At 35.3% G+C, this 25,441-nt stretch overlaps 1 protein-coding gene across 2 annotated transcripts in view; it reads right to left on the bottom strand.

Annotated features, from left to right (window-relative positions):
* The window catches only part of NHLRC2 (NHL repeat containing 2), a 79,492-nt gene that overhangs the window by 38,912 nt on the left and 15,139 nt on the right, over positions 1 to 25,441 (bottom strand). For both annotated transcript variants that reach the window (XR_007132131.1, XM_047759634.1), the window contains exons 3-5: positions 14,374 to 14,829; positions 11,615 to 11,736; positions 4,809 to 4,938 (exon numbers count right to left, since the gene is read on the bottom strand). Coding sequence is in view for 1 of the 2 variants with exons in the window: in XM_047759634.1 (XP_047615590.1) it covers positions 4,809 to 4,938; positions 11,615 to 11,736; positions 14,374 to 14,829 (708 nt within the window). In the remaining variant the exon portion in view is untranslated. The remainder of the gene's footprint in view (positions 1 to 4,808; positions 4,939 to 11,614; positions 11,737 to 14,373; positions 14,830 to 25,441) is intronic.

Genomic DNA, 25,441 nt, shown 5'->3' with positions numbered 1-25,441 from the left:
AGAAAACAAATACTATGTATCACTTTTATGTAGAATCTAAAAAATAATTCAAACAAATGTATATGAAAGACAGAAACAGATACAGACACAGAATACACACTTCTGGTTGCCAAAGGGGAGAGGGGAGAGGTGAGGGATGAATAGGGATATGAAGTTAACAGATAAAACTACCATGTATAAAGCAACGAGGATATATTGCATAGCACAGGGAATTATAGCCATTATGTAATAATCTATAATGGAGTATAATCTTAAATAACGCTAAATCACTATGCTGTACATCTGAAATTAATACATTGTAAATCAGCTATACTTTAAATAAAGTCAGAGATAAGATTAAAAAAAGAAAAAGAAAGATAATTGGAAAGAATAGGTTAAAAAAATTTCAACCTTCAGATTTCTTTGCAGGTGTTTTAAAAATTCTCATCACAGTTTAAGGAAAGCAAAACAGTACAATTTGGTATAAAACTGTCAGGAGACACATGAAGAAAAGACTCTTACATAACATCAAAAGATGGGTTAAAAAGTGCTCGTTTAGTTCTTAAATTAAAAATAGTTCTTAAAAATAGTTCTTAAATTAAAAATAAAGCATTTATTATAGTTCAATGATTCTAATATTTAACAGATTTTTTCTATATGGATCAATTATCTAACCAGTCATTTCAGTAAAAGATTCTACTGGATTTATTTGCTTCTACTTTTATTTCACAAAGTATTCAGACAGTTTACAAGGCAATAAATAAGATGAAATTTTAAATAAGAAAACTGAAGCAAATAGACAAATAGGTAGAAAAGATGTGGCCATCTAATACTAAAAAACAAATGTCATGTTTCCATTATGCTAAAGATAAATCTGCCTCTAAGTTTCCTAGCAATCAATATTAATGCAAACACAATCAGTTATGATATTCAAATTATCCAGGAGTTTAAAAACAAACCTAATGTTGAGCAAAAAGTATAATTATAACATAGAGACCAGAAAAAAAATTCTCCAGTAGATAACCAGAGAGTTATTTATAAGATAATAACTGAAATTAACTGCAAACCCATGTAGTAAGAACAGTTAAAAATGCTATAGGGAGTTCCCGTCGTGGTGCAGTGGTTAACAAATCCGACTAGGAACCATGAGGTTTCGAGTTCGATCCCTGCCCTTGCTCAGTGGGTTAACGATCCGGCGTTGGTGAGCTGTGGTGTAGGTCGCAGACGCAACTCGGATCCCGCGTTGCTGTGGCTCTGGCGTAGGCTGGCAGCTACAGCTCCGATTCAACCCCTAACCTGGGAACCTCCATATGCCACGGGAACGGCCCAAAAAATGGCAAAAAAAAAAAAAAAAGGCTATAGGACTGTATTTTTATGAAATACATAATATGAAACATATGCATAAATATAAATGAATGTATGTTTATATATTAATATATTTTTAAATGAGTGAAATGATGCCAAAAATAGTTTAGTAAAAATAATTATTAGGAGAGCAAATATTCTTTGATCCTATTTCCCCATACTCCAACAATATACATCAATCCAGGATTAGATTTTAGAGTGATTTAAAATGTTTAAGAGCAATAGCTCTTGAAATGTTTTTGGGTAACATACCACTTTGAAACTCTGATAAGAACCTGACCAATTCCCCCAATCTTGAATAGAATTCCTGTGAAATTTAAGCATGCAAAGCCGAACCATAAATGCCTTATGTATATAACTCAAGGTTAAAACTCTTAGACTAGAAAAGGCATTGTGATTAAAGGTCCTTCATACAGTATTTGAAAATCATTTTCTCTAATGAGCATTCTGAAAGGTGTTGAGCTTAAGGACATTCAAGATTACTCCTCTTGCCAAGTACACTGAGTGAAGCTGTAAAGTTAAATGCAGAGCCATATGCTTTTTCCTATTGATCTATTGCGCTACGGTAGGATTCACTTCCTTTTCTAAAAATTGAGCTTAATAAAGACCTAGTCTCAGCACATCACTTCAGTTGGAAGCTGAGGGAGTACTTGTCAACAAAGCCAATTTCCTTGGAAAGCAATTTGGGTGTACTCTCAATATGAGATAAACAACCAGAAATTCCATGCCATCAAGTACAACTGAAAAATTTTTAGCCTAGAAAAATATTTAAGTACTCTTTGGCCATTAAACAAATCCATTAGCAAAGCATCCAGTAAAGTATACCTTTTTTAAGCAATGTAAATTCTGATGTATGTGACAGACTGCATCACGGGCCTTGATCCTTTATTCTTCAGTAGTAACAGTATACAATCACACCCTTGCCATGGCTTTGTTGTAGGCAAGGTGCATATCCCTGCCCCATATTAACTTTGAGACTTGCTTTAATGACAGTAGGTAAGCAGATATGACATGGGCAAAGGCTTAAAATGTGTGTAACTGGGCTTAGTCTCCAGCGTTTGGCCAAAAGAATATGCCTCAGCTACTGGTTCAAGGAAAAGGAAAAAACAAATGGAGCAGATCTGGACTCAAGGAACAGTCTGGAACCAAGTCCAGGCTCCATCTTGATCAACTGAACCCCAAGCCCACATGCGAAATAAAGGTTTAGGTTTGTTTGAGTTTGGGGATGATTTCTTATGAAGTTTTTCTTGTGGCAATTACTGACAGAAAGTAAACTCAGGCTATAAGATATAAAATATAAATATCAATAACTGAATTGCTATATTTATATTAACTATAAATCTCTGGGGGCTTAAATACTAAGAGCAGAATTTCTTTTTTCCTTGAGGGAGGGCATAATAGCATGGCAACATAATAATTCTCATCCACTTTGACTATTTTTCTAATAGATATATTTCAGACTGTTTTTCCGTCTGTAAGATTTATGTTTAAAAAGCTCAGCTGTGCCCCAAAAGCAGGGAGGCAAGAGCGATTTAAGTCCTGACAGGAGTAAGTATTTTTAACCCTGAAATTATTTAGAATTGCTGGTGCACGGTGATAAAAAGAAGACTGAGTCGCAGTTGGTTTTATCGCTGTGTTTAAAACCTCTACATATAATATATCCTCCTACTGACTGCTCCTGGGACACGCTGCTTCTTCTACCTCTCCAACCCCTCTGCAGTGTGAGCCACCACAACTCTAGGTCACAGAATTCCAAAAATGGAATTTTCAAAAATAACTTACACAAAATACCTAGGTTACATATTTTAAGTGCAGGTAGTACCAGAAGTTCATTTACTTATTTGACAAATATTTAAAATGTTATGAAAAGTTAATCACAATGAAAAAAAATTAAGGTCTTTGAATTATAATAACCAAATTGCATCATAAAAATAATCTCAAATATAAAGTCATTCAACTAAGCTGGTGCTTAGTCACTCTATTACTCTGGTTTTAAACATGCCAGTGAAAAATAAGAGTACTAGTGCTCCTAGATTGTCTTTTATTCAATTAATATGCAGATAATAAAGACTACAAATAAGGTAAATCTCATTTTCAATTATCTATATAATTCAGTAGGATAAAGTTTTATATTCAAATTTAATTTTTATCTTTTTCTTCATTTTACTGACGTAATTAATATTTATAGCACTGTACAAGTTTAAAATGTACAACATAATGATTTAACTGACATATACCATAAAATAATTACCATAAATTTAGGGAACATTCATCTCATATAGATTAAAAAAACAAAGAAAAAACAATTTTTTTCTTTGTGATGTGAACTCTTACAATTTACTCATCTTAACTTTCAGACATAATATACAGCAGTATTAATTATATTAATCATATTCTACATTATAGCCCTAAATACTTACGTATCTTATAACTGGAATTTTGTACCTTTTGACCACTTTCAACCAGTGTCCCCATCCCCTCCCCCCACCTCTGGTGACCACAAATATTTTTTTCTCTATGTCTGTTTAATTTTTTGAAGAAGAATAGAGCTCATAACAAACACTATGTCAGCTTCTGGTACACAGCATAGTGATTTGATGAGTCTACACATTACAAAATGATCACAATAAATCTAACTACCATCTGTCACCACACAAAGAAATTACATTATTATTGACAATATTCTTCATAATGTACACATCATTCCAGTGACTATTTTGTAACTGGAAGTTTATACCTTTAATTTCCCTCACCTATTTCACTCATCCTCTCTACCCTCTTCCCTGTTTGTTCTTGATATCTATGACTGTTTCTGTTTTATTGTGTCTGTTCATTTGTTTTGTTTTTAGATTGCACACACAGGTGAAATCATAGAGTATTTGTGTATGATTTCATACACAAATGTACTTAGCATGATACCTTCTAGGTCCATCCATGTTGTTTCAAATGGCAAGATTTCATTGCATTTTATGACTAATATTCCACTGTGTATAGGTAAAGTTTTTTTAACTATTTAAAAGAAAATATTAGTCAATAAAAATTTTAATAATCTAAAAAAAAACCCTGGTCATTTCTTGATTTTTCATACCACAGTAAATAAAAGAGCATTGTAAAACAGTACAGTACATAAATAATCTTTTGAAATTCTGAAGGATAAACTATTATCCTTCCAATTAAGAATATTTAGAACTAGCTTAGCTATAACTAAAATTCTTTAACATTAGAATAATATATACTCTATCTTGTGTATAAAGTGTAATATGTAAATATTGTTACATGTTGTATATAATGATATATATATCTTCTATATATGATGCTGGCTTTGTTTTTATACAATCCCAAGCATAGGTATAAAAGCCTAAAAAAACTAGCAATAGAATTAATCTAAATGAATGTTCCCATGTTTTAAAAAGCTTACTTTAATTAGTAAAATTACATATATTTAATATGAAAAGTTTACATACCTGACCTTCCAAAAACTACATCCCAAGGGGAACTAATGGGCTGTTCTTCTCCATTAGCTCCACCTTCTTTATCTGTACCTTGAATTCCAATGCCAGCCACAGTGCTCACCATCTCAGCTTCTAGGTCAATCTACAGAAATTAACACATGCTTTATGCAATGCCTCTATTTCCAATAGAACATACAGAAAACATGTGCAACATAAATACCTAAAACTCAGTCCTTTTCATTTCCCAACCCATCCATTGTTCCATTTTCCTCTTACCACACCCCCATCACGCCTCCATCAGAACTGGTGTTGATGACACCTCAACTATAAAATATTTTAGGGAGTTCCACTCGTGGCTCAGCGGTAATGAACCCAACTAGGATCCATGGGGACTCGGGTTTGATCCCTGGCCTTGCTCAGTGGGTTAAGGATCCGGCATTGCCATGAGCTGCGGTGTAGGTCACAGATGTGGCTTGGATCTGGTGTTGCTGTGGCTGTGGCATAGGCTGGCATCTGTAGCTCAGATTCGATCTCTAGCCTGGAAACTTCCATATGTCGTGGATATGGCCCTAAATAGACAAAAATAAAAAATATTTTAAAAGAAGATGAAATTTGAAAATTATAAGCAAAATTGAGAAAAAACATTTGTTTCTTAAAATTAAATGTATGTATTTCAATTAAGCTTGGCTAGTAATCCACACATTAGAGCTTAATAGGTGCTAGGCACTAATTCAGGAATCATCCAACCATCCCCACAATAATCCTATGACTGTGATTTGGATTATTTCAGAGGACAGAGAGGCACAGGTCATTAAGTTAAGATTTCACAGCTAGTAGTAAGTCAAGGATCTGGAATCTGAACCAGTTCTAGCTCTACTATACTCTACTGCCTCCTCTACATCATAAACCAAAAGAAAATTAATACACTCTACTGAAAAAAAGATGTTCTGCTTTTATCTCCTGAATACACTTCCAATATTATATCATAGAAATTTTCAAACAGAGAAAAGCTGAAAGAATTTTGCACCAAACATCCACATACCCACCAACTACTACCAACAAACAGTTCATCGACTTGCTTTATCACCTATCTTATCCAGCTACCAGTCCCTCAGTGCAATTACATTTTTGATGCATTTCAAAGTAAATCATAAACATCAGTAAACAGTCACTAAATATTTCAGTAGGCTTATCATTAACTAAAGTTCCCTTTTCCTTTCTTGAGGCAAAAGTTACAACAAAATGGACAAATCTTAATTGAATCATTTGATGAATTTTCATAAATGTGTAAATGCATAAACACAAATGCATATAAATAAAATGTATATGCATTTCCATAAATGTATAAAATCATTTCCATAAATGTATAAAATGCATCTCATAAATGCATATACTTACATAAAGATACAGAATGCTGCCTTCACTCCAGAAAGTTCCTTCACACCTCTTTCCAGTCATTACTGACCTCAGCAGCAAACGGTATTAATTTTTTCCATCATTTACTTATGCTTCTAGGATTTCAGATAAATAGAATCATACAATGATAACTCTTTTGTATGAAGCTTCTTTCATTCAACATGTTTCTGAGATTTATTCATGTTCCTTTTTATTGCTGAGCAGTATACCATCAAAGGAATATCATAGCTTACTTACATACTTTCTTACTGATGGATACTTGGGCTGTTATCGATTTGGGGCCTTTAAACGGAGTTGCTATTAATATTCTTGTACAAGTCTTTTTTATTTTGGTCACACCTGTGGGCATGTGGAAGTTCCCAGGCCAGAGATCGAACCCCCGCCACAGCAGTAAAAATACCAGATCCTTAACCTGCTGAGCCACCAGGGAACTCCTGTATTTCTTAAAATTTATTCTATTATATTTTGGTTGCTAAGTAAACAGAATTCTAAAATTCCAATTTTCAGTGGACTGTTACTAATATATAAAAATACCACTGATCTTTTTTTTTGTCTTTTTTTGCTATTTCTTGGGCCGCTCCTGTGGCATATGGAGGTTCCCAGGCTAGGGGTCGAATTGGAGCTGTAGCCACAGGCCTACGCCAGAGCCACAGCAACGCGGGATCCGAGTCGAGTCTGCAACCTACACCACAGCTCACGGCAACGCCGGATCGTTAACCCACTGAGCAAGGGCAGGGACCGAACCCGCAACCTCATGGTTCCTAGTCGGATTCGTTAACCACTGCGCCACGACGGGAACTCCCCTGATCTTCTTATTTTTTTTTTTATGGCCACATCCACAGCATATGGAAGGAAGTTCCTGGGCGAGGGGTTGAATCAGACCTATAGCTGAGGCCTATGCCACAGCCTGCAGCAATGCCTTATCTTGAACCCACAGAGCAAGGCCAGGGATCCAACTCACATCCTCACAGAGACTATGCTGGGTCCTTAACCCACTGAGCCACAATGGGAACGTCGCTATTGATTTTATGTACTGACTTTGTATTTTTGCAACCTTCCTAAATTCACTTATTAATTCAAATAACTTTGTATACATTTCTTAGAATTTTCTACATACATGACATGTCACTGACAAATACAGACACTTATTCTTCCTTTTCAGTCTATATGCCTTTTATTTCTCTTTTTTGCCTTATTATAATGGATAGTACTTCCAGTACAATGTTTGGTAGGTGTGGTGAGAATAAGGGCCCTTGCCTTGTTCCCCCAGCTCTGAAGGGAAAGCATTCAATACCTTGCATTAAGTGTAGCTATAGGCTTTTTGTAGATGGCCTTTATCATATCGAGGACATTATTTCCATTTCAAGTTTATTAATTTTTATCATGATTAGGTACTAAATGTTTTCCAATGTTTTTCTGAATCTAATAAAGCAATCAGATGGTTATTACCTTTTACTCTGTTACTATGGTGAATTGCATTCATTTATTTTGGTCATATTCTCTCCTGCATTATTTTTAGTAGCTGCTCTATAATCTCCTGAAATCATAAAGAATGTTCATCAATGCAGATTTATCCATATTTTTACTGAACTCAAAATCTGCAAGATACAATCTGCAAAAATACAATAGGCAGAGATGGATGGGCCCTTAAAACAGATCGTGATTTAAGAAATGTAACACAGAAACTGATAGGACAATCAAAAAATTCCTCTTGGAAAAAGCCCTGGGCCAAGGTGATGTTACAGGGAAGTTTTAATAAATATTCAAAACCTATTAATTCTTATGTTAGACAAATTATCCCAAAAAACAGGAAAAAAAAAAACTAGCTCATTTGATGAGGTTGGTGTGACCTTGATTGCAAAATCAGGTGAGAACAGTTCAAGAAAATATAGAGCCATTTACTTTATGAACATGAATTTTAAAATATTAAATATAATTTTGGATAATCAAATCCAACTTGACTTTTTAAAAAATTCATAAGGTAAGGTTCATCCCAGGAATAAAAAGATGATTCAACATCAAAAGTATCTATTAATATAATTTATCACATCAGCATGCCAAATTCAAAAAACTATACAATTATTTCAATACATGTAGAAAATACATTTAACAAAATCATAATATAATTCTAAGTAACTAGGAATAAAAAGTTTCTTTACTTCATAAACATTTTATTTCCCAAAGCTACAGAAAATACTAAACTTGCATGCATTCAAGATTATGAGCAGGACAAGATCCCCCACTATTGCTGAAATGCTTAAAAACAATATAATAAAAGGAAACAAGAAATATAAAAATGAGTCAAAATAAAACTATCTTTTTTTTTCAAAAAAATGTAATTACTTATATGATAAACACATGGGAGTTTTTGTAGAAATAGAGAAGCTGATCTTAAAATTCATATGGAAATGCAAGGGATTCAGAACAGTCAAAACAATGTTGAAAAACAAGTGGTAAGACTCATAATTTCTGATTTAAAAACTTATTAAAAATTAGGGCAATCAAAACAGTGTGGTATTGGCATAAGGACAGATACACAGATCAATGGAATAGACTTCAAAGTCCAGAAATAAACCCATGCACATATGAGTAACTGATTTTCTAAAATGTGCCAAGACTATTCAATGGAGGAAGAACAGTCTCCTCCACAAATTATTCTGGGATACCTGGATATCTATATCCAAAAGAATGCAGCTGGACCCTTGCCTCATACCATATACAAAAATAAACTAAAAATGGACCCAAGACCTAACTATGAGAGCTGCCGTAACTATAAAACTCATAGAAGAAAACATAGGAGTAAATCTTCGTGACCTTGGACTTGGCAATGGATTCTTACATGACACCAAAAATATAAGAAATGAAAAAAATAAATAAATTGGGAATCATCAAAATTTAAAACTTCTGTGCATCAAAAGACATGATTAAGAAAGTGAAAAAACTCAGAATATGGGAAAGTATTTGAAAAATCATATATCTGATAAATAATTTGTATCTAGAATATATAAAGAACTCCTACAACTCAAGAGTAAAAACCAAAAATAATCTAATTAAAAAAATGGCCAAAGAATCTGAATAGATTCTTCTCAAAGGAACACACACAAGTGATCCATATGCACAGGAAAAGATGCTTGACATCATTCCTCGTTAGGAAAATGCCTATTCAAAGTCACAGTGATAGGCCGCTTCACACCTAGTAGTATTTAGAATTTTAAAAAGGGAAACTGATTAAATAACAGTGAAGACATGAAGATACGGAGAAAGTGGAACCCACAGGTAGAACCTACTATGGTTTAGGAGTTTAGGTAGTTCTCAAAAAGTTAAACATAAAACATATGAATCAACAATTACAGTACTTACATACCTACTCAACAGAAATGAAAATGTATGTCTACACAAAACTTACATGTGAATCATTTATAAGAGCCCCAAACTGGAAACACCCTGTATGTCCACCAATTGGTAAATGAATAAGTAAAATGTGGTAATGCTACTCAGCAATACAAAAGAATTAACCACTAACATGTTACATCACTGATGAACTGCAAAAATTTAACACAGAATGAAAGAAGCCAGACACATAAGATCACATATTATATGATTATATTTATATGAAATGTTCAAAAGAGGCGAATTTATAGAGGCGGAAGAAAGTAGACTAGTGCTAGGGGTGGGAATGGAGATTAACTGTAATTGGTATTGTATTTTCATTTTTGCAGACACTAAGTCATAAAATATAAAAATTACCTTGAGTAACCCGTATTTGTTACAATGGTTTTATTCTACTTAAAAAGTATTTGAAATACAGTTTATATTCCAAAACCCACTAAGTCCTAAAGCAAGAGAAATAATATACAATTAAAAAAAGATAAGTACTCCCCATAAATTGTGGGCTGAACACCTTACTACTTCCATATCCTATTAGATACCTATGACACTATGATGATTTTAGAAGCATACAACCCCAAAAATATGATAAAGAAATACTGACCTTTAGGTAGTTAGTAATATAAAACTGCTTTCCCCATTAAGTCATTAGTCCTATGAAAAGTTCTGTCTAAAAGGGGCGCCTTGGTCAAATAAGTTTAGAAATACTGCACACACGTCCCCTCCCACTAATATATTCACAATATAGCACTATATTAAAATCTCTAAGAAGAAAGTCTCCAAAACTTTCCAAAAATAAAGCTGTTTTAATTTATAAATCCACAAAATCCTTTTATGTAACATCTTTTCAAATTAGGAGCCACATATGCTTTAGAAAAATGCTTCATTCAACAGCTGTTATTTGCTCATAAATTCATTCAACAAATATCTACTAAACACCTATTGAGGGCTAGGCACTGATTTAAATACTTAGGATTTTTGCAGTTAAGAAAACAAATTTCATGCCCTCATGGAAATTCGCATCACAGTGGTTATCACTATATGTCCTATATATGTTTTTTCCAGGTATGCGTATATTAGTTGATAATTTTGTCACATAAATGGGCAAAAATATCAAGAAAGAAATAGCAAGAAAAGCAAGGCAGTACCTGAAACAATACGTTTAGACAGAATTGAACTTAGTTAATGAAGCAGTAAATGAACTTAGTTACTTTACTTTTTTCCAAATAGATGGCAACTTAAAGACCAATGGATTACAGCAAAATATTCATCAATAAGGAATGTTTAAAATAACTAGGTACTTCTACAATGGAATACTATGCAGTCATATTCAAGACTAATATGGAAAAATTAAGATAAAAGAAGAATGCAGAAATTATGTACATAATGATTCCATTTGTAAAAAGAAAAAAAGATTCCCTAGAGACAGGCTTTTCAATATACATTTATTTGTATGAGTAGAATGGTTCATTACCTCTGGGGAACCTGAACAGATGATTAAGAGACTTTTTCACCTTTAGGTATTAATTCATTTTTCTAAAAACAAGATCACATTTTACCTTTACAGTGAGAGAAAGGAAATTTTAAGACTAATTGACAGATAAGTATTTCCGAGCAAAGACTAAGAGCTGAAGGGAGGCAGGCGTGGTGTGCTTTTTTTCCTCCTAGGTTTTAGACAATTTAACTGGAAAAGAACAAAGCATCATTTTATAAATAGTGGTTAGGAAAACAACTCAAAATGAAAAGCTTTTGGGTGATGAGGCACATGACTCTGAAATATGGAATTTAAAAAAAAAGGACTTGATAGGTTTGTCTTCTCTGATAGCTACTGACTGATACACAGAAAAACAAGATAGCTAAGAAAAAAAGCCAAGTAAGTACTTCTCTAGAACAGCTGAATGAGGATAATCAAAAGCATTTAAATAACACCCTCTTACTTCAAATATTTATGTAGCAAGTAAATATAAGTTTTTCTGATTAGAAGTATTAAAACTTTATTTAAAATGGAAAATTACCTTTCTTATAAGGTGGTTTTCAGTATCTGCCACATATATGATATTATTCCTTATGGCTACACCTTGTGGTGAGTTAAAAGTTGACTCTGAAAATATTCCATCTTTTCTTCCAGGGTTGGGTCCTAAAAGACAAGGTAGCTATGAGACAGTATTTTCCACTTTTTAAAAAAGTTACCGCAAAGTAAAACCAAAAAAATAAAATTTGTATTTAAAACTGGGATTTTAATATAAATAATATGATACGTCTGCCAAAATACTATACTGTTTCTCAAGATACCTATTTTTCTCGAGTAAAAGTTTTGCTAATGACGGAGCCTTCCAGATAATGGTTACTAGTACACTTTGGTAGTATCTATCAGAAGAAATTACTTTAAAAAGCATCTTAATTACCTATTACCTAGGCTTAGAAAGAATAAGAAATGGAGTTCCCGTCGTGGCACAGTGGTTAACGAATCCGACTAGGAACCATGAGGTTGCAGGTTCAGTCCCTGCCCTTGCTCAGTGGGTTAACGATCCGGCGTTGCCGTGAGCTGTGGTGTAGGTTGCAGATGCGGCTCGGATCCCGAGTTGCTGTGGCTCTGGCGTAGGCCTGTGGCTACAGCTCCAATTCGACCCCTAGCCTGGGAACCTCCATATGCCGTGGGAGCGGCCCAAGAAATAGCAACAACAACAACAAAAAAAAAAAAGACAAAAAAAAAAGAAAGAATAAGAAATAACCTAAATCTTTTAGCACCTAGATAAATGATTTTTAACAATTTTAGAAGATAGACTCCTTCAATAATACAATGAAAATTATGAACCCTTTCCTTAGAAAAATACACATGCCCATAAAATGTCACAAGCAATTTCAAGGGGTTCCTAGATCATGAAGACCATTCAGGCATTTCATAATAGCCCATGAATCCCAGGTTAAAAAGCCTTATATTTCCTACTTTACCTTGCCACAAAGTTCTAGGCTATCTCATAAAGATTTTAAGAGAGACAGAGTTATTCTGGTTTAATGGCCTACTTCTCAGCTTCTGTAATACATGTGGAGTTTCAAGGGTGGCAGGTACACAGCATAATAAAACACAATTGTTACTTCTGTTACCAGAGGACAAGCCATTCAAAACCTCTAAGCCGGCATCCCCACATGATGCTTTGCAGAACTCCCCTGTCCTAGTCCTAGGTGCTAAGGGAGGTAGCGTAACGCAGCGGCCAGGGACATGAACTCAAGAGACTAACAGGCTTGGTTTAAACCCCAGCTCCTCCTAAATGACAATCTGGATAAGTTCTGTGCATCTTAGTTTCTCTTTTGTAAAATAAACCAATTATATACCTAACTCGTAGCACTGTGAGGACTAAATAAATATAGGTAAAGTGCTCAGAATAAAGCCAGGCCTATTTTTTTGGTTTGCTATTATTACTATCATTAATAATACTATTATTGTTAGTGGTGAGAGTTCCCTGAGGAAGAAAAGGAGAGTACTATGGTCACTTCAGATTGGAAAATACTGTATACTAAAATCCCTTCCCATACATTCACGAGCTACGTTAGCAGAGTAAAAGATCCGAGTACAGTGACATCACCACCACTCGCAACCTACTAAAGCACACTTCGCCAGCACTTCTGAGTGTATCTGTCCACAGGGGTCTTTTTAAAAAATCAGACAATTATAACTTTATCATAAGATAACAGTATTCCTAGAAATATGTTTGAGAAAGGTAGCTTGCTGCTGGTTTCACTACTTCACTACACTATTTTGAAAATTTTCGCATCTATTAAAAACTTTTAACTATTTAAATTTAATTTGCTACAACAGATGCTTTCTTGGGTAACAAGTCTCATAACTGCCTATTATAAACCAAAATACCAAGTTGCCAAAACAAAATAAACAACATAAAACACACACATATTCCAAGAGAAACAACAAACAAGAAATGACCCAAAAGCTATGGGAATAATACCTTAGCATACTAAGAAGAGCCCCCCGTGTTTAGGACTAGGATTAGTGTATTTGTATCAGGAATGCAGATATCCCTCCTTTATGTACTAAGCTACATGTGTGCCTAACAGAGGATTGCAAAAAAGATGAATTACCTTTCTCTTTGACTAACATGTTGTTAGAGGTCAGTTTGACGTGGATGAGCAAGATTAATAGTGCGCCTAACAGGTTTTATTACTTATATAAGACGTCAATAAGACCCCTTCTTAGATCTTAGACTGGGGAGACCTGGAAGAAGAAGATCTATCACTGCATGCTACTTCTACTTTGCTACAGCCAAAGGGAATGATTCAGAAGTATGCTTAAGATCTTGTGGAAGGAGAGAAAAGTATAATGATGTATAAATCCTAGGTTGTTGATTTTATAATCTAAGTCTGAAGTTCCTAGGGTATTATCTCGGTTTAAAAAAGATATGGCTATATTTTGATGGAAAGTAAAATATAGTACTTCCATTTAAAATGCTAAAATCTAAAATGTATAAAATATTTTCATAAGATACAATAAATATGGCAGTTCTTTGAAAAAAATGAGATGGAATATACAAATATTCCTGAAAATTAGACCAAAGAATTTTTTTTTGATCTTAATAAAGTTTTTTGGGTAGTTTTGTTTGTCTTTGAGGGAGTGAGATTAATTCAGATGCCATACATTAATTAACAAAATAATTCCTGATGAAATTCTTATTTATAAATTTCAATTTTAATGCATTTCCTTAGAACTTTTTTTACATCTATAATGTAAAATATATTATATATCATAATTAGCAAACTTTACCTCCAATGGTGTACTGAATTTGTCCATTCTTCCAGACGACCAAAATCCTATGATGCCCAGTGTCTGCTATTACCAATCTGTTAGTAACATGGTCTACTGTTACTTTGCCAGGAAACAGCAATGGTGAAGGTGTCAAAGAATCTTTGTAGAGCTTTATTCCAATTTTATTATCTTTGATCTGTCCCCTGTCTTTGTAATACTTTAAAGCTATTGAAGTATACAAAAATAATTTATCTTTATGTCCTTCTCCAATCAAAGAAAACAACATGTTTCCACGGGGTCCAAGTATGACCAGGGTTGGCCAGCAGGAAACTTCTAGTTCTTGCCAAAGGCTGGCTTCTGCATCATTAACCACGGGGTGGGTGATGTTGTACCGAAGAACAGCGCTCTTAATATTATCCAGGACTTTCTCATTTGGAAACTTAGCCGAGTGAACTCCAACAATCAGAAGACCATCTAAATGGGAAACATTAAAAGTTGAACACCGTGAGGTATTAAAATTTGAATATCATCATCCACGCATTAGTTTAGGATCATTATTAAGTATAAATGGTCAGAGATAACTGTATTTAAACATATGCATAAAAAATTAACATTTAAATCTCAATTCAATCTTGATAACTACATAAAAACATACATGATCAAAAACATGTAGAGGAGTTCCCTTTGTGGTGCAGTGGTTAACGAATCCGACTAGGAACCATGAGGTTGCAGGTTCGATCCCTGCCCTTGCTCAGTGGGTTAACGATCTGCGTCCCCTAGCCTGGGAACCTCCATATGCCACAGGGGCGGCCCAAGAAATAGCAAAAAGACAAAAAAAAAAAATCCTATTTTCTTAGGAAGATGTTGAAATTTTATAACTTTTTTCCACCTGTTAGAAGCCCCTTTGAAATTCACCATGACTATGATTTTTTGTTGGTATTTACTGTCATATTATCCTCTTAAATTTTTCTGACCTAACTACATTATAGATTAACAGAATGATCATGAACAAGATGTTTCCATAAGGTATAAGGCCTCTGATTTATTTAAAATTCCTACTATAGGAGTTCCCTTGTGGTACAATGGATTAAGAATTTGGCATTGTCACTGTAGGGACTGGGTCACTGATATGGCATGAGTTCAATCCCTGACCTGGGAATTTTTACATGCCTTGGGCACAGTCAATCGAAAAAAAAAAAAATTACATCTAAGAATTATGATGTAATTCTTAGAACAAACCTTATTGGATAGCAGAACTGCTGAAAACTAAAACCAACATACTTCTTTTATCTAATCAATATAGTATGTCAAGAAAATTATATAGGAAAAAAATATGAGGCTGGATTCAGAGAAAAACTCAATGACTATACCAAAACAGTAAAGGTTATAACAGTTATGTAACTTAGAATCTCCCAACACAGTCATTAAGAACTACATAAACCAGCATAAAAAAATAAATAAATAAAAAATAAAACCACACAAATTGGGAGGTTTAAGTACCTGACAGCTCATCCTTCCATTACAACTATTAACTCCAAACCAAAACACATTACATCCCTACAAACACATGCTTGATGACTCAGAAAAGTAAACAAAAGCAAGTAGATGATTAGAGCACAGTCAAAACTTGGAAAAGCAAAACTACAGGAAAGTGAGTTTTCCGTTTTATTTTGTTTTGTTTCCCTTTCATGGCTTTGCATTGAGAACAGGCCCCAATGAACCTGTGGAATAGTTTCAAAAAATCAATACATGTAACTGGAATCCCAGGAGAGTAGAAGAGCTTGAGGCAGAAAAAAATCTGAATAATACCAAAACCTCCAAAATTTGGTTAAAGATATACATCCACAGAATTCAAGAAGGTTAACACACCCCCAAACAAAATAAATTGAAAGAAAACCATGTCTATATACACTATAAAGTGCTAAAAACCAAAGATTAAAAAAAAAAAAAAACAAAAACACCCCACAAACATCTTGAAAGCAGATACAGAAAAAAAAGTGATGAGTGGTTGCTTGGAGACTAGGTAGAAGGGCAGTGGGGGGAGTGGGAAGGAGTGTACCCTTCAAATATGTGTAGTTTACTGCATGTCATCATTTATGCCACAACACAGTTCTTCAAAAAAAATTGAATAAGCTTTGGAGTCTGACTCCTTGAATTCAAATTCTGGCTTCATCATGTACTGAGTCTACCTTTGACAGGGATAGAGTAGAACAGTTACTCAGGTAGTTGTACAAGTCCCAGTAGGGTACCACAGAGAGAGACGGAAACCTCGGGAACTTTGGGAGACCACTGTGACAATCACTCAGGAAAGCCATCAATACATCGTGGAAAGAGGCAGGCTTGCTTAACTATAAAACCATAAATAAAAGCACAAGTTACTCCTCAGGTCATTAAATGAAAGATAAAATGAGGCCTGCATTCAAGTTTAGCAAGATAATCGTCCTTAGAACCAAAGACAGGAATTTAAGGCAAAGATGACATTCCAAAGTAGGAGACCCTCATTATACAGAAACCTGAGATGATTCAACATACCTTAACCTATGTTACTACCCTTCTGCTAATGTGAATGAGCTCCATGACAGTGCGAGTTTGGCCTCGCAGGCCTCTTACCCAATGCAAAGGAGGAGCTAGTGATCTAAGACTGAAGTCTACTTGAGGAGAAAGGAGGAGGTCTCCCTCCCCACCCCACCCCCCCCACCCCACTTCCCTTGGATTACAAAAATGCAGCCCACCTAATCCCTGGGACAGAGCTTCTCTGCCTGCCCACATGTATCCCTCCCAAGTGTTCTTATCTTAATAAATCTATTCCTTGCCCATTGCTTTGTCTCTCGCTGAATTCCTTCTGCACTGAGACACAAAGAACCTGAACTTCAGTAATTCCAGATGTCAAGTGAGTGATTCTAATTTAAAAAAATGTGGGTTCAGACCCAATTTGGCCTTCCCTTGGTTCAAGGCCCCGCACAGGGGTTCAAGTCCCAATCTGGGTTCTGGCAGAGTTCAAGTCAGAGCTATTTTTCAGTTTTACCCTGGCAATATTACTTAACATCTCTGTGCCTCACATTCCTTACTTATATTATTTTTGAAAGTTATAAGTACAAAGATAGCCCATAAAATATTTTGATATTTTATACATATCAAAAGAAATTAGTGAAATAAAACAGCAAAAACCACACGTTAAGAACAAATAAAACCCAACACACGAATTACATAATACTACTTATAAATGTGAGTGGGTTTAACTCATCTATTAAAAAGATTTAGATACATTTTGTACATTAGCAGCACATCAGAAACAAAGTGAATCAGAAAAGCTAAAACTAAAGATATGGGTAAGTATGTGCACAAATGAAAGCAATACCACCACAACGTGTGACCCCGGTAGATTTCAAGCCCCAAAGCATTAAGCATGACAAGGGAAAAATGTTTTAATGTGAAAAGCATTCACAACAAAGATAAAACAATTAGGAATATCCAGATACTGAGCAATAAAAGAAGCAAATTAATAATGCAGAAACACCACTCTCCGTGTGACCCAAATCCACAGACAAAAAAAAAAAAAAAAAAGATATAGAAAGCCCAATTACTATAATTGGTAAGCTAGATTATGCTGTTCCATATCAAACTATACTCTAGTAATTAAGAGTATACTTTCCTCTCAAGAGTACCTGGAATATTTATAAATACTGATGACAAAACATTATACAGACCACACTCTAACCACAATACAGTAAAACTGGATACTAATAACAATAACAAAGTCTTTTGTTCAGGAAAAATTCACATTATTCTTGTGTTTCTCCTTTACTCTTACACTAATATCACACAACACTGCTGACACCAGATGTGCGGTTCCTTCCCAACACACACACACTAAGCAACTGTCTGTGACACCAGCTGGATCTCCTATAATTCTGACACTAACCAGAGCTAAAGGCAGTCCTTCACAGGACTGCCTCCTCACTCCAGAGGCCAACAGCAAGTAGTAGGGCCCCAAGCTACTCACACTTGTGTCCAACTCTGCTACAAATCAGGGATTCCCATGACCCCTGGACTCAATTAGTTGCGAGAATAGCTCAGAGAACTCAGAGAAACACTTACACAGATTTATTATAAGAATATGATAAGATATACAGATGTTGGCAATAATATAGAGCAAGGTATAGGGGGAAGGGGTACAGAGCTCCCAGCACCTCCAGGTGTTCCCCAACCTGGAAGTTCTTTGAACTCTATACCTTTGGGAATTTTACTGAGGCTTCATCACAGAGGCCTGACAGATCATTCACTCCATTTCCAGCCCCCTTCCTCCCTCTGGAGAATGGTGGTGGAGGAGGGGCTTGTATGAGGCTGAAGGTTCCAAGCTTCTAATCACATCTTGGTCTTCCTGGTGACCAGCTCCTATCCAGGAACCCACCAAGGATTACTTTAGAACAAAGGACAACCCTATCACTCGGGGAAATTCCAAGGGATTTAGAAACTACCCTATCAGGAACTGGGGTCAGAGACCACATACTAGGACAAAGACCTTCCTAGTGCTCTTATCACTTGGGAAATTACAAGGATTTAGCAGCTCTGTGTTAGAAACCCAGGGCAGAGACCTAGATATATATATATATATTTTTTTTTTCCTATTATCGCAGACCTTTTTAAATTTAGTAACTTTAAAACCCTCTATCAACTTCAGTGAACAGAACAAGATTACAGAGTTTCTAAAAAATAATAATGAAAATACTACATATCACAATTTATGGGATATATTTCATGACAAGAAAACTCATAGCCTCTATTTATAGCCTTAAACATTTATATCAATAAAAATTAAAATAGATGAATACATTTCCCACTAAAAAAAACTAGGAAAAGAACAGAATACATCAAAAGAAAGCCCAAAGAAACAAGAAATGAACATAATCCAGGAATTCATGAGGTATAAAATTTAAAAAAAAACACAAAATCTGGCACTTATTTTTGATAAAAAATAATAAATAAATAGAAAATAAATAGGAATTGATGGGCATTTTCTTTCAATAGGAAAATTAAGGAGTTCCCGTCTTGGCTCAGTGGTTAACGAACCCGACTAGGAACCATGGGGTTGTGGGTTCAATCCCTAGCCTTGCTCAGTGGGTTAAGGATTCAGCGTTGCCATGAGCTGTGGTGTAGGTCACAGACGTGGCTTAGATCCCGAGTTGCTGTGGCTCTGGCGTAGGCCAGCAGCTAAAGCTCCAATTAGACCCCTACCCTGGGAACCTCCATATGCCGCAGGTGTAGCCCTAGAAAAGGCAAAAAAAAAAAAAGGAAATTAACCTTAATCACATTTATTGATACGACTGCTATGTTTGATCTCAATTCTCTGATATAGTCTATACTGTAGTTACTGTTATGTTACCCTGTTTCTTTATTTGGTGTGCCCATTTTCTTTTTTTTCTTTTAAGGGCCACACCTGAGGCATATGGATGTTCCCTGGCCAGGGGCTGAATCAGAGCTGCCTGCTGGCCTACACCATAGCCACAGCAATGCAGGATCCGAGTCACATCTGTGACCTGTAACATAGCTCATACCAATGCCAGATCCTTAACCCACTGAGCAAGGCCAGGGATCAAATCTATCCTCATGGATACTAGTTGGGCTCGTTGCCGCTGAGCCGCAATGGGAACTCTCCCGCTCCAGCTTTTTTTTTTTTTAAGATTTCTTTTGGGATTTAGGAAGGTTTGCATTTTTTGTTCCAGGGTTACTTTATATTAATACTTTTTTTCATATTATAAAAGTATTACTCCCAATTTTTCATAACCTTTTACTATCTGGTCTATCATTTTCAAATGGTATCATTTACTACTTATTACCTATACAATAATCAATAGTCTTCTATTTTCCCTCTTTCTCCCTTTTCCCCCCATCTTTCTTTAGTTGCATTCTTTCTAATTTTGTCAGAATACATGATTTTATATTATCCTTTTACCTTTAGGTGACAGATTGGTGTTTTGTTAAATTAGCTAAATTGGAATTATTTTTCAGTATTCTGTTCCCTGCCTCGTTCTGGGTTATCCTGGACCAAGAGGTATTCTGTGAGCAAACTGGAAGTTGTAAAAGGAAACAGAGGCCATATTCTCTTTTGCTGGAAGATTGGTACAGAGCACCAGGTGCTACTGCAGTTTATACACTGCAGCTTATGTGCTGGTTTACAGGGTAGCAGTTGGGCCCCTTAGCTGCACTAGCTCCTGCCAGATTTCCCAACTCCTGGGCCAGGTGAGTTTTTAGCTCCATGACAGAGGGAACGAACTTACTCTTCTGGTCACCTCGTTACTTAAGTTGGAAGCTTTCATGGGTTCCAGTTCATCCTTCTGGGTTCTAGGGCATGCATGCAGGATGCAGTTTGCCCTTGCTCTCCCCTATTTCATATCCATCTTTCCTTTTCAAGTGCCTGGCCTGCTGGCTTCAAGTTGAGGCATGTAGACACAGAAGCAACAGCCACACTGGAGGCTAGTTAAGCAGCTCCCACAATCACATAAGGTCAAGTGCCTTTAACAAATCTGTATTATTTCTCATTATTCTGAGTGGTCCTTCTCTCATCAAATTCTGATTGATACACCAAAACATCCTAATTGGTCTTAGGTCTACAAATACATGTATTAAGTCTTCATTCATCCATTTGGAGTTTCTTTAATCACACTTGGATAGAAGTCTCCCTTAAGATTCACCAGAAACGGAACATGTGCACAGTATTCTCTGAGTTCACAGACATTCAAAACTATTTTTTTATAATCCTGATTGATTCTCGAAAGGTAGCTGCTTGTATATAAAATCCTTGGTTTTTACTCTCTTAAGATTCTTGAAAATGTTGTTCCACTGTTGCCTTGCCTTGCACATTATTTGTGAAAAGTCTGTTCCGCCTAATTTACATATCTTTGAAGGTCATCTTTTCCTGGAGGCCCCGAGGACTTTTTTTAGAAAACAATTTTTAAAGTGCAATAGGTTTACTAGAATACTTTTTAGGCTGTTCTTCTGGTTCAACAGAGAAACTCTCGGTATCCAGCAGGCCCTTTCAATATGGAGATTTAAGGTTCCTTTTATTTTTAGAATTTTTTTTGGATCCTAATTTTAGATCTTAGTTCTGGTCAATTGTTTTAATTCTCTTCTTTAGTCTCCAAGTAGCCTTATGTTGGACCTCTTCTCTTTATCTTCCAGTTCGATAATTTCCTAACTCTTTTTACTACTCTTTTATTTTAAAAGTTCATTTTCAGCCACTGTTTTTACACTCCTGCTTTAGTTCAATGTCCCTCATAAAATTTTCATATGAATTTATTACCCCTTGGGCACCCTGTAATTTAGCCTTAATTTCTAATATAATTATGACCTTTTTCTTCTATTTCTTTTGAGTTCAATCGACATTCATTTCTTCCTTTTTTTGAGAGGAGAGGGATCCATTTCTGTTCTTAGTTTTAAAATTTCTGATTCAAGCTGTTTTCTCATTATTCCTAAATACTTTAAGAGGATACGTAATTCGAAACAGAGGACTATGTTATAGTTTTTGTCAATTTTGTGATTGAGAATTTTCATCAGCATTTCAATTCTGAATCACATTTTCAGCTTTTTACAGTTTTATATGGGTGTGATCTTTTAATAACCCTAATCACTTTGTGGACAAAGCTCCTGGCTTGAGAGTGCCCTCTTCTGACAGTTCCCTTTTTCTGAATTTCATTTTCAGACAGCACCACTGGAAGGAGGAGCTGATGTGTATTTTCTTTTGTTTCTGCAGCATTCTTAACTTTTCCCTCTTATTTTCTTCCCCTTCAGGAGACTATCTCCAAGGGAAACCACACATACTTCTATTATCTGAGTCTTTTCAGGAAGCAATGCTTCTCTGAGGCTTCTGTTCCCAGTCCCACACTCTTTCAAGAGCTAGTACTATGTTCTAGGGCATCCATACTAGAGCTGGAGTTGAGTTCTTTTTCTGCAGGTAAGGGGGTTTGTGTTTTGTCCAATTCCTCAGAACCCCTTTTTTTCATGGAGTCTTTTACACCTCCTCCATCCCTGTTCTCAGCACCTGCAAGCTAGCAGCAGCAGGATCTCTCATGGAGATAAGCGTATTTCTCAATTTACGGGTAATCTGAAGGCCATGATATTGTCTCTTAGTATCACTGAACAGAGGATCAAGTGTGGTTTTATTTACTCTCCCTGTTGTTTTTATGTCTAGGGAAGGGGAAAAGGAAAATGGGAAGATTCAAAATTAGGTAGCCACCATTCTCCTCCAAACTTTGAAGCAGTAGAGATACATTCTTAATTTTAACATCAGCTTTACTGGGATATAACTTAAAGTAATTCTGTACTGTGATAACTCATTAATTGGGTAAATAAATACAACTGAGTCCAAAAACTAGCCACTTACCTACTGGAGAAAAACTAGAAGTTTTCCAATAAGATAAGGAACAAGGCAGAGACACGAACTGTTTCCAATACTATTTAACAATGATGTGGAACAGTGGTTTTAGACAACAAAATTAGATAAGAGTATTTAGATACAGACATAAGAAATGAAAATTTTCTTTGCAAATAATATGATAGTATGTTAGGAAAACTCCAGAAAATCAGTTATAAAACTAACCCAAATAATAAAAGTCAGGATGCAGTAGAACTGAAAACTGACACACAAAACCCAACAGCCTTTCTATATCTACATAACATCCAGCTGGAGGATACAGTAGTAGACAAAACCCCATTTACAATAAATATGCAGAAACATATGAAAAGGCTTGTTCAACTCCACTCTAAAATGCAATTTAAAACTACACCAAGATACCATTTGTCATATAAAAGGAATACTAGATCAGCAAAAATTTAAAAGTATGTCAACATTTTATTGGAACAGCAATGGGAAAAGAAGCATACTCATACACTGCTAGTGAGAATGCAAACTGGTGCAACCCTCCTGGTGTGGAATGTGGCAATATCTGACTAAACTTATGTACATTTAACTTTGACCCAGCAATCCTCACTTCCAGGAATTCATCCTTAAAATACACTATCAGCACTACAAAAATGTATCCATAAGATTATTCATTGTGTGTTAACTGCTAAATATTAGAAACAATATAAGGGCCAATACACAGGATAGGAAAGTGCCTGGATAAATCATGTACACACATACATACACAGGCTAAGTACCATGAAGATGTTAAAAACTACCAGGAAATTCTCTATAAACTTGTGTGGAGTGACTGCCAGGGAAAAATGTCTCATGAAAAAACTGAAGTGCATAAAAATGTCAATAGTATGTCACTTTTTAATGTTAAAAAAATTTGTTTTAAAGAAAAAGAACAGGATGAAAGAATGAGAAGGTAGGAATAAGCAGAAGAGAGGGGTAGATGAAACTATACTTTCTGCACAGTTCTGACTTTCAGACCATGTTATAATTTTACATATTCGAAAATAAAATCAACAAAAACAGGGAAAGGGGGCTTAAAAATACAAACAGAAACAAATGAATCTAGCTGTACTTCAAATGAATAGCAAAGCCTCATGGTGGGTGGGAGGGACTAGTTTAAGCAACTTTTAAATTAGTTGGGAGGAATTGGAAGAAAAGACACACTCCAGTAACAGTATGCACATCTAGTGCCCAGATCTTGTTTCTTCAAAATCATTCTTAATATTCAATACTATAAGGAATCAGAACTCCTTAGAGAAATGGCTGATTCAAAGATGGGGCTGGGAAAGTATAAGATGAACCTGGAAATATTTTTTTGGGGAACAAGTCAAGAAGTGCTTAGAGAATAATAAGGACATGTCAAAAGGACACAGGTGATAGCATGAAGGGGATCCATTTAGTCGAATGGGGACAATTTGAAAATCAAAATAAATGACTGTGATGATTTATAACAATGAATCAAAAAGGAATCCATGAGTTGAGTCAAAATATATTTTACATATGTAATATATGTACACAAATATCACATTACATCAAAATACATATATTTTTTCTTCCTGATGAATATACCCCAACACTTCTTTGAAAAAGTGATGACCAAGGTGAGATGTGAATGATGAGAAGATGTTAAACAGGGGAAACAAGGAATAAAGGAGATTCCAGGAAGAGAAAACAACACATGCAAGAGGGGACAAGAAAGACTAAAGAAGGTAAGTGACTAAGCTCAGAGAACAATGGGAAGCATGGGACAAAACAAAAATAAACACAGGGTCAACCTGTTTGTTGAGGTAAATCACATTAGAGATTGAGATCTTTATCCTTAAAAGCAATGGAAGTCATACGGAAAAATGTTTCAAATAAACTCATGAACTTCCCTTCCAAATTTGTTCTTTCCACAGTGTTTCCTGTCACTGAAAGGTACCACCACCTGTCCAGTTTTACAAGCCAGAAACCTACCTCAGATATTTCTGTAATAATCAACCAGCCTTCTCTCATCACCCATATTTAATCCATGACCAAGTCCTATTAATCCTATCATCTATAATTAGCTTCAAGCTATTGTCATGTCTCATAGGGGGCACAACAGTCTTGCCATAGATCCAGTGTTGTCCATTGATTAGTTACCCAGCCAGGAGACAAACTGACCTTTAAAAACAAACAAAAAACCCCACAAAATCCAAAAAACAAAAAACAAAAAAAACCCCTACAAATCTGATCATGTCACCCTCTGGCAGAAAATCCTTCTTATAGAAACCACATCTCATCTCTCCAGCATCTTCCACATCCTTCTTCCCTTCCCTCAGGGTATTATACTAACCAGGCCTTTCTTCACTTCCTCAAGAATATCATTATTCCTCTTGCTTTAAAGCCTTGACATACAGCGTCTCTGCCTGGAATGTTCTCGCCGAGTAAAGTCATATCTGTCTTTTAGATCTCAAGCTCAATTTTCACTCTTAAAAAAGCTTTCTTTAATTTCTCCAAGATAAGAGTAAACCCCATTATCTGTCTTCAAAGCACTCTGTAATTTCCCTCAGTACTAACTGGAAATTATAAAAATATTTGTGTGTTTATTTGAGCATAAGCTTTCCCCTTGTTGGAATCTAATTCCTATTAATTATTTATGGCCATACACCATTTTCCTATTTACCAGCACAGTGCCTAGTACACAGT

Source organism: Phacochoerus africanus, chromosome 15 (genome assembly GCF_016906955.1).
Source record: "Phacochoerus africanus isolate WHEZ1 chromosome 15, ROS_Pafr_v1, whole genome shotgun sequence".
Classification (NCBI taxonomy): domain Eukaryota; kingdom Metazoa; phylum Chordata; class Mammalia; order Artiodactyla; family Suidae; genus Phacochoerus; species Phacochoerus africanus.
Note: the sequence above shows the minus strand (reverse complement) of the source record. Positions and strands in the feature narration are given on the sequence as shown.